At 43.5% G+C, this 9,494-nt stretch overlaps 1 protein-coding gene across 1 annotated transcript; it reads left to right on the forward strand.

The window, feature by feature from the left end:
• The first annotated feature begins 2,547 nt into the window (after positions 1 to 2,547).
• On the forward strand, positions 2,548 to 7,653 carry LOC138801563 (sulfotransferase 1 family member D1-like). Its single transcript, XM_069984517.1, has 8 exons — positions 2,548 to 2,654; positions 4,518 to 4,652; positions 5,625 to 5,750; positions 5,961 to 6,058; positions 6,258 to 6,384; positions 6,763 to 6,857; positions 6,937 to 7,111; positions 7,384 to 7,653. The coding sequence occupies exons 1-8, from the start codon at positions 2,648 to 2,650 to the stop codon at positions 7,488 to 7,490; spliced, it is 870 nt and encodes a 289-aa protein (XP_069840618.1). The 5' UTR covers positions 2,548 to 2,647; the 3' UTR covers positions 7,491 to 7,653.
• Positions 7,654 to 9,494: the final 1,841 nt, after the last annotated feature.

Raw genomic sequence — 9,494 nt, forward strand, 5'->3', positions numbered from 1 at the left:
ATGTCAACCACGTGACATCACTAATGTTACCTATATTATACAGAGTAGGACTTACAGCTCATGGGCCCCAAATTGCTAGAGGGGTAGAGGGGTCTCTAGGCCATATAGACCAGAGCCCTGATGTAACTGCAAATGATACCGGATATGATACGATATAATGAGACCATACTGTAATACGGTATAATGGTGATATACGGCACCAAGGGAATAAAGCAGCGCACTTTAATCCAGAATCTATACTAACAGGTTTAGATTATATGAGTTTCCTTTTAATAAAGGAATAAATATTGAAATAGTCATCACCAGAGATGCACTGACCGGAGTAACCATCTCACGGTGGCTCAGAACTAATTATTAGATGAATATTATAGGAGGAGATGTCTGACACCGACCCGACCTTCCACATTAAGGGTTAATGCACCAAAATATCAATATCCTACTATGCGCAGAGCCCAGAAGGTGGCAGCAAATTCATGACCTGGAATCAGCCGCATCCCGATAAGTAAGAAAAATAAAGTGTTAAAGAACAAGATAGACGTCCAGCAAACAGTATGTTACTAAACTGGTGGGCCGGATAAACATTCAAGACTATCAAGTTCATTTTTATACTTACAAACCTTAGCTGATCAAGAGGAAGGCAGTGCTGTTATATCCAACCGTATTGTGTGCGATACAGCCTGCTATGGCCCTGTATCCAAGCCCAGAGGGTGTATCTAACTATGGCCATGGCAGTCACAGCAGCTGTGGGCTTAGCATACAAGGGTTCGGCAGACCGTATCACACATGATGCATAGCAGCTGTTACAAGGTCTGTGGTCTTTTTGGGACCCTAACATTAGTTACTGAGAAAAATAAAATCACCAGATGTTTCCAGACGCCTTACCATTGTGCTGGAGAGACTGTGGGGAAGAAGGCTCGCTCCTACATACTTTCTGGAGCTGTCCTAAATTGGCGTCTTTCTGGAAGGAAGTGTGGTGTATAACCGACCTTCATCGATCGCCGTCTCCCCTTCCCCCCGGCTCTTTTCCTCCAGCACATCTCTGATATTCCTCTAAACGTCTACCACCACTTTGTTCTTTGTCACCTGATTAATGCCGCTAGATTGTGTATTCTGGCACTGTGGAAAAGTCCAGATCCTCCCAGTATCTCCATGTGGATACGCAAGGTGGAGGAGATCAAGCGTACGGAAGACCTCATGGCACAGTTGCACGACCCATCTACTCGCTTCTCCTACACCTGGTTCTACTGGGATCAATTCACCGACACGGATGAATATAAATCTCTTGTAACTCAGTGATAGGACAGTTTCTCCCCCCCATTTCCCCCTCTCTTCTTCTTTATTCCTCATAGAGAGAAAAAACAGTGTTGCCATACAGTTACAGCTAGACAGTCCTCTTTATCCCCTCCCTGAACTCATCTCTATGATCAGAGAGAGGACTGTGTCACCATACAGTTACATCTGCACAGAACTTCCTAGGCAAACAACCAACACGCAACAAATCCAGGAAATAAAGACCAATATTATCAATATACTAGTATATAAAAAACAAATATTGCCACACATTCAACTCAGTGACTTATACCATCTTTATATAGTAATTAGGCCCAATGTGAGCCCTCAGATAGTACTTAGGACCTCCCTATGATTCCTTATAAAACATAAGACCCCTCTGTGCTGCATATAGCAGTTGTGCCCCATACTGTCTCCATATAGTACAGGTGCTCCTTGTGCCTCCATATAGTAGTTAGGGCTCTTTACAGTACCTCTACAGTATTTAGGCCATCTCTGTGCATCCATATTGTGGTCAGGCCCCACTTTGCCTCCATATAGTATAGGTGCCACACACCCCTATAAAGTACCCCTGTACCCCCCATTTCCCTAACAGCAGGTTGGAGTCATCTAACCTGCTGATAGTTCCCCTTTAAGGGACTGGGGAATGATAACCACCTGTATGTCCCTTGCACTAGAAATCTACCTGACTTATCACCTGTCACCTCTGAACAACCCTGCAGTGATATCACTGTGATACACCTGGCATACAACTCAACTACAGATCATAAGAAATACCATTGTGGTGTCTGAACAAAACCTTTACCTTCATTTTAGTGTTGTAAGTACTGAAGGTGACAGGATAATTGTCTAGTGATATAGCAGATCCATGGCACCTTCTAGTATATAGAGATACATAGACTATGTTGGCACAACCTGGGCATGTTCTGTATATACAGTAATCCTATGTGTACAGCCTGTATATGTTACACACGGCTGGTATAAGTTATACATCTTCTGTATATAAGAAGTGATAAGGAGCATGGTGGTATAACCTTGGTATCACCTGTATATAATTATATATGTGCAGTTGGTATAAGTTATAATCTCCTGTGTATAGTGATATGGGGCATGCTGGTATAACCTGGGCTTTTTTGCTATGTACACCTGCAATGGTTATAGGACCTACAAAAAGCCTCACACATAACAGACCTATTGGGTTAATATGTCTACGAGTTTTACACAAGTCTTTTGTGTGTGAATAATCGGCTCAGTGTAAACCCCGCCCGCCTCTAACATTACAGATATCTGGCTCTATTACAGAAGACTTGGAACACGACATAGGCAAAGCAGAGAGCAGCCATCTGAGACCCGCATTATGGACAGTAAGAGATTATTACAGATTCATGCTCAGTTTTGCAAATCATAGACGCATAGTTAAATCAATAGGATTATTGAGCTATCCTGACTATGTATGGGATGAAGACATATGGGACATGATCATGCAGGAGACTGGGGGACAGGCATGAGGGTTGCTTATCAAATCTTCTTATGCTAATATAATATATATATATATATATAACCTCATGTAAGGAGATTGCTGGGGGCTCCTTAGCTATAATGATAGAGTACCCCCCTCCTGGCACTGCTGGATGTCCTCCCCACTTCCTGTGGAGACGGCTCTGGCACTCACCGCTTTCCCACCCCAATTTCCTCATTCTTATTTGCTAACTTTGTGATATTGGCAGAGAGGGGCCCTGTGAAAGTTTACAAGGTAAAGAAGGCTGGGACCGAGCTGGCACTTTTAGCTGCGTTTCCATCATGAAGCCTTTTAGCACCGTCCAATTTTTATGTCCTATATGAGCACAGGCGAGATGCCAGGATCTAGTTGCAGGCACTGAGGTTATATCTTGTGCTGCTCGTTCACATCTTTCTTCTTGTTGCATTTTACTTTGCACAATTTGTCATATTAAACTGAGCAAACATGTCCTGGCCGGCAGGCTTACGGGGCGGCAAACATGTCACATGAGTAATTTGGCAGAACCTGAATGTGTACAAAGAGCACCTGAGTATTACAGGGTCAAAAATCTAGCAATCTTATATTGTTAGGCCATGTTCACACAACGTATGTTTAGCATAAATCACGCCCATTGTTGCAATTTGCAACAACGGCCATGATTTATGCTAAATATACGTCTCATTTGAATGAATGGAATCCTGGCCGGAGCGTATACACATAGTATATGCTCCGGCCGGGCTTCCATCCGGCAGTACGAAAAACTGACATGTCATGTCAGTTCACACAATGGAGTGTGCGACTCCGGATTCACACTCCATTGCGTGCAGCGGTGAATTGGGATGCGGACGCACATGGGTACCGGCTGTAGTAGCGGCTGGGATGATCTTCAGTAACAGAATGGCCGTTGTTATACTATGCGTGAACATGGCCTTACAGTGTAAGCTAGAGCTATTTGCTCACAGTATGGTCATGCAAGAAATTTCCAATTTCCATATTTCAGCTAAGTCCAGTTCACACAACTGGGGGGGGGGGGGGGGTAAGGATAAACATGCACCTAAAACACCACGTTGATGCTTATGTCCTGGGTCTCCATGGCATGTCCGATTGTGTGGGTCATCTCAATTACACAGTCAGAAAATAATAACAGATTACAATAAATGAACTTTTTTTGTATCTGACTCTAATCAGTAAATTAAAATTTTGGTGACACATGCACTTTATACTCTTGTCCTTTGTACCTGTCGCTTGTGGCAGGTTTAATCGTTTTCATAAGGTGTATGGGATTCTCCCGACCGTCCACCAACAGATATCAGTGGAGAAAGGGGTCGACCTGATGAAAAAATGACTGCCCGCTCCCTTTGTTCTCGGAGACATAAGCCACAGTCAGAGATCTCTGGCTGCAGCTTAACCCTTCTCTCCCCATTGGGAACACAGGGACACTGAGCCATGCTGAACATTCCTATATATAGGAAGGATGGGGAGAGAACGGGAGAGTTAACTGACAGCGATCAGTTACTGAAGGTGTATGGCCATTTTGATCAAAAATAAATAAAACGAATATAAACATTTTTCAGAATTATATCATAATTACTACGGTTTTAAAGGACAACAAGAAAGACTATAAGAAGTTAAAAAAAGTTGTATGTAAAATCTTTTAAGTTGCTAAGTCACTTGCAGAAAAATTAACTTGTGAGCTCAACTAAGACCCTACTTTACGTTTTGCCTCCAGCTGCATTTTATCGCCCCCCTTTAAGACTGGTGGGGAGCATGCCTATTATTGGACCCTTCGCTGATAACTGGGAGAATGTGGAGCAATTCCAGTTCAGAGAAGATGATCTGCTGATTTCTACATATCCAAAATCAGGCGAGTATCCACTTCCAAGGTATACACGATAACACTGGCATCACGTTTACATACAAAAAGGCTATGATTGTCATGATCGTGCCTGAAAAGGCATCAGTGCCACCCTCTGCTGCGAAGATTTGTCCTCTGCGCCAAAGACTGCGCTTTTAGCCTTAAGTTCGTGCCTGGTTTTATTATGTTCTTGTTCTCCCTTCACTTACCTTGCTGTGGCTTTCTCACTAATTGTCTGCTGTGTTCTGATGGACAGGTCTCTTCTCCTCTGGCTTTCTGTGTTTCTCCTGCCTAAACCTATGAGCTTTGTGGCCGGGACTTGGTTTTCCTTATTGGTGTCTCTCTCCCTTCAGTCTGGGCTCTTGATAGCTTTGTCCAGCTAGCCTATTCAGCTAGATCCAGCCTTTGCCTTTCAGTCTGTATTCCTGGTTTCCTGACCCTGGCCTGTTTCTTACCAATCTTTGTCTTTTGGTTCTGTGTCTCACTTTGTCCTCAGTGTACCTTGCTTAGTCCTCAGTTCATCCTGCTTCTATCTCTGGCATTTGGTTCTCTGTTAATCTTGTAGCCTTGCTGCCTTCTTGGTTCTTACCTCTGCCTCTTTGGTTATTTAGTCTTGTCTGCTCTTATTATTCTACATTGCTTGTTGCTATATACCTGTTGGCTGTGTGTGTTTGTGACTTTGCCTGGTCTACTGTCATTGTACCTTGATTGCTTTCTCTGTTACTATCTATGGCTTTCGTACCTTGCTTGTCTGGTATTCTCCTCGGCCAGTTTGTATCGTTTATTTTGTGTCCTTTGTTTTGTTTGTCTGTGTTTTGCACTTATTTGAGTGCAGGGACTGACGCCAAGTTGCAGACGGTCAGTTAGGACCTGCACTGCAAGTAGGTAGGGACAGCGTGGGGGGTGTTAGCCATAGGGCCCACTTGTCCTGTGTCTCTTTGTTCCCCAGGGCCCTGACAATGATAATCTTTTTATTCTCAGGTACAACTTGGGTGAGTAAGATTGTGGATCTCATCCTAAACAAAGGAGACATGGAAGAAAGCCAGAAAGCAGCCATTTTTGAGCGGGTTCCTTTTCTGGAGTGCTCAGGTCCAGGTGTACCTTCAGGTATCTTGCAAATGTAGTGAGACAGTAACATATCTGAATAATAATTCACTATATGACTCATCATGGCCACCGTAAAACATGACATTTTGCAGGTAGATGGTGCTTTAACAAGAGATTATCCAAGTTAAAAAGTGATCATGGAATGTGCAAAGTTAAACACTGATGAGATCACGTTTCAGTCTTGACCGTGAAATATGTTTCCTTCTTCAGCAACAGAGATCCTCAACAAACTAGACTTCCCGAGGGTGATCAAAACCCATCTCGCAGTAGAGGTTCTTCCTCAGAGTTTCTGGGACAAGAAATTCAAGGTTTTTCATATTTAAAACTTATGTACAAAATAAAGTCTTTGCTTTTATTTTTTTTTTTGTTGAAGCACAAACATTCATAAGAGAATGTCCAAAACTCTAAGGCTATGACAGGGCTATCCTCGAAAGCTGTAAAATAGAATGACTGAAGACCAATTTGTTGAAATCTGTCCATCTAATAACCTCTAACACATCCTTCTAGATCATCTACGTGGCCAGAAATGCAAAGGATGTGGCCGTGTCATACTATCACTTCTATAGAATGGCATATGGGCATCCTGATCCAGGAACATGGGATGAGTTTCTGAACAGCTACATGGAGGGGAATGGTACGTGTGTCTATAGCTTTGTGAGGTTAGGTCAAAAAGCAGCCAAACACAAACGCTTAATCTGAATGTGATAGGCCAGATTCCATTTTTTTCACAATATGTGACATCACGCTTACTACTGGAAAAGTCTTGTAGCTATCAAAACCATCGGATAGCCTCAGATACTAATGAAAAATCCCAACTGGGTTGGATCTGTTGAGCAGTTGGTATAACTTTTCTGAGGTTACGTTCCCCAGTCCTAATGTCCTAAACATTCACTTGGGTCATCTAGATCAGTATGTTTACACAGCTTATCTACGCAGGGACAGAGGTGGTATTGGTGTACAACGCATTTCTTTAATAGTTTGATATATGTTAACATAGTTTCTGTCTCCACAGTTGCGTTTGGGCGCTGGAGCACTCATGTGAAAAACTGGTGGAAGATAAGGCAGCAAAAAGATATCTTGTACCTGTTTTACGAGGACATGCTTGAAGTGAGACGTGGTTCTTTGGTCCATTATCCTACCTCAGATATCTCTAATGAGTGTTTAACATTAACTATTTTTCTGGCAGGATCCAAGGCGCGAGATGGAAAAAGTACTGAAGTTCATGGAAAGGGAAATATCTGATGAAGTTATGGAGAAGATTCTCAATCACACGTCCTTTCAGGCCATGAAGAACAACCCCATGGACAATTATAGCACCTTCCCATTCATGGATCATTCCATCTCACCATTTATGAGAAAAGGTACAATGTAGTTCTTGTTGATGCAACAACAATATTGTCATTATAGGACTGGGTTCTGCATGTGATAAATCAGACACCGAATCAGTTTCTGAATTAAACGCTATTTCCAATGATGCATCAAGCACAGAGAACACATTTTAGGTTTAGAGTGTTGTGAATCAAGGTGAAATATATGTGGGAATGAGGAAATTATAGGGAAAGCCAATGGAGGTTTGGGAGACGCAAGATGTTCTGCATTGGTTTTGACTCTGGATATTCACATCTCCTCTTAGGAATCTTTGGAGACTGGAAGAATCACTTCACGGTTTCTCAAAATGAGAAGTTTGATGAATATTATCGCCAAGAGATGGCAGATACTGACTTGACCTTCCGTATGTAGGAATCAACATTGTTCAGGACCTTCCCATGAGAACAGGCCCGATGTCAGCTGGATATTTTTTCACATGAACGGACAAGAACATTCATTCTCCATGAAGTCATCATATTGCAATGTTCAACTTTTTTTTTACTTATTTTAATAAAATAAAAGTGTTTGCTTTTCATGGATCATCATCTCACTAACAAATCCAACTGAGGGTGGGAGCAGTGGCAGACCAACAGTACTAGCACGGTAGGGCTACTTTGGCACCCCATGTTAGGGATTCCCTTTCCCCACAAATCAGCTTTGCTCTGGCTGTGTAACAGTGGGCAGTATTGCTGTGCACTGCAGCACCCGGAGCAGAGAGAACCCCAGTTTCACATGTTCAATGGACCCTTTATATTTCTATTAACTGTAGGAGAGAATAAGTGGTTTTCATGAAAACATAGGCCAGCACTAAATCTACTGACCATAACAACATACTCCTCTGTTATCGTATTTTTTTTTATTTCCCTCGACAGATCTACTTCTTCAGTCCCCACTTCAACTGTGTGAGAGACACATACCAGGAATACTTGTTCTGCTCAGGGGATTTGCTAGGATTTCCAGTGTCAGATTTTGGTTCCGTCTCCAGGTCACAATGACTTTTGGGTCACTGTGTTCTCTTATGCAGTAGTTATATTCTGTATATAGGGGCAGTATTATAATAGTTATATTCTTGTATATAAGAGGCAGTATTATAATAGTTCTATACCTGTATATAGGGGGCAGTATTTTAGTAGTTATATCCCTGTATATAGGAGCAGTATTATATTAGTTAGATCCCTGTATATAGGAGCAGTATTATATTAGTTATATTCTTGTATATAGGGAGCAGTATTATAGTAGTTATATTCCTGTATATAGGAGCAGTATTATAGTAGTTATGAACCGGAGAGAATGGAACCGCTGCACATCCCATCCATGGCTGATACCAATGCCGCTAGGCCTATATTAAAAATCAACACCAGAGTGTCTGTATATGAATTGATCAAGCCATATTGCCCCGTGTACCACCGCGCAGGTCCTCTGGTCCACACGGGTCCCTACGCTAACTCCACACCGTGTCGGTCAGCGACCGCCAACCCCGCAAAGTGTGCACGTGCAGGGAAGGGAGGCCATGGAACGGCCCTGCAACCCCAATGTCACAGGACCAGACCCAAAAAGCCCCACCAAAACCCAGCCAGCACCACCGGCGGGGAAGGCTGCCCCCAAACGACACAAGTATGGATATGGTATTACACTTACCATTGCTGCTCTCACAGAATGGGGAAGACATAGGGTCCAGACATGTGAGCACAGGCATATCCTGCTAATTTTGGTCATGTGGGTCTTATAAAGGAGTGCTAGCTGTTCAGAGAGGGAGAACTGTAAAACACGAACTGGAGAGAATGGAACGGCTGCACATCCCATCTATGGCTGATACTAATGCCGCTAGGCCTATATTAAAAATCAACACCAGAGTGTCTGTATATGAATTGATCAAGCCATATTGCCCCGTGTACCACCGCGCAGGTCCTCTGGTCCACACGGGTCCCTACGCTAACTCCACACCGTGTCGGTCAGCGACCGCCAACCCCGCAAAGCGTGCACGTGCAGGGAAGGGAGGCCATGGAACGGCCCTGCAACCCCAATGTCACAAGACCAGACCCAAAAAGCCCCACCAAAACCCAGCCGGCACTACCGGCGGGGAAGGCTGCCCCCAAACGACACAAGTATGGATATGGTATTACACTTACCATTGCTGGGTCGCAGGGCCGTCCCATGGTCCCCGTTCCCTGACTGTGCACGCCTGCGGGGTTGGTGGCCACTGACTGGCACGGTGTGGACTTAGTGTAGGGACCCATGTGTATCAGATACCGGCACGAGGTACATGGGGCAGTATGGCTTGATCAATTCATACACAAAATTCTGATGTGTTTTTTATTTAGCCTAGCGGCACTAGTATCAGCCATAGGTGTGAGGTGCAGCACTCTGTTTCTTCCC

This window comes from Dendropsophus ebraccatus, chromosome 9, assembly GCF_027789765.1.
Source record: "Dendropsophus ebraccatus isolate aDenEbr1 chromosome 9, aDenEbr1.pat, whole genome shotgun sequence".
Classification (NCBI taxonomy): Eukaryota; Metazoa; Chordata; class Amphibia; order Anura; family Hylidae; genus Dendropsophus; species Dendropsophus ebraccatus.

Excerpts from the sequence above, each read along its gene's own strand:
- LOC138801563 (XM_069984517.1), top strand. Across the intron at positions 5,751-5,960 it reads AGGTCCAGGTGTACCTTCAG|CAACAGAGATCCTCAACAAA; the intron begins GTATCTTGCAAA and ends TTCCTTCTTCAG. Across the intron at positions 6,385-6,762 it reads CAGCTACATGGAGGGGAATG|TTGCGTTTGGGCGCTGGAGC; the intron begins GTACGTGTGTCT and ends CTGTCTCCACAG.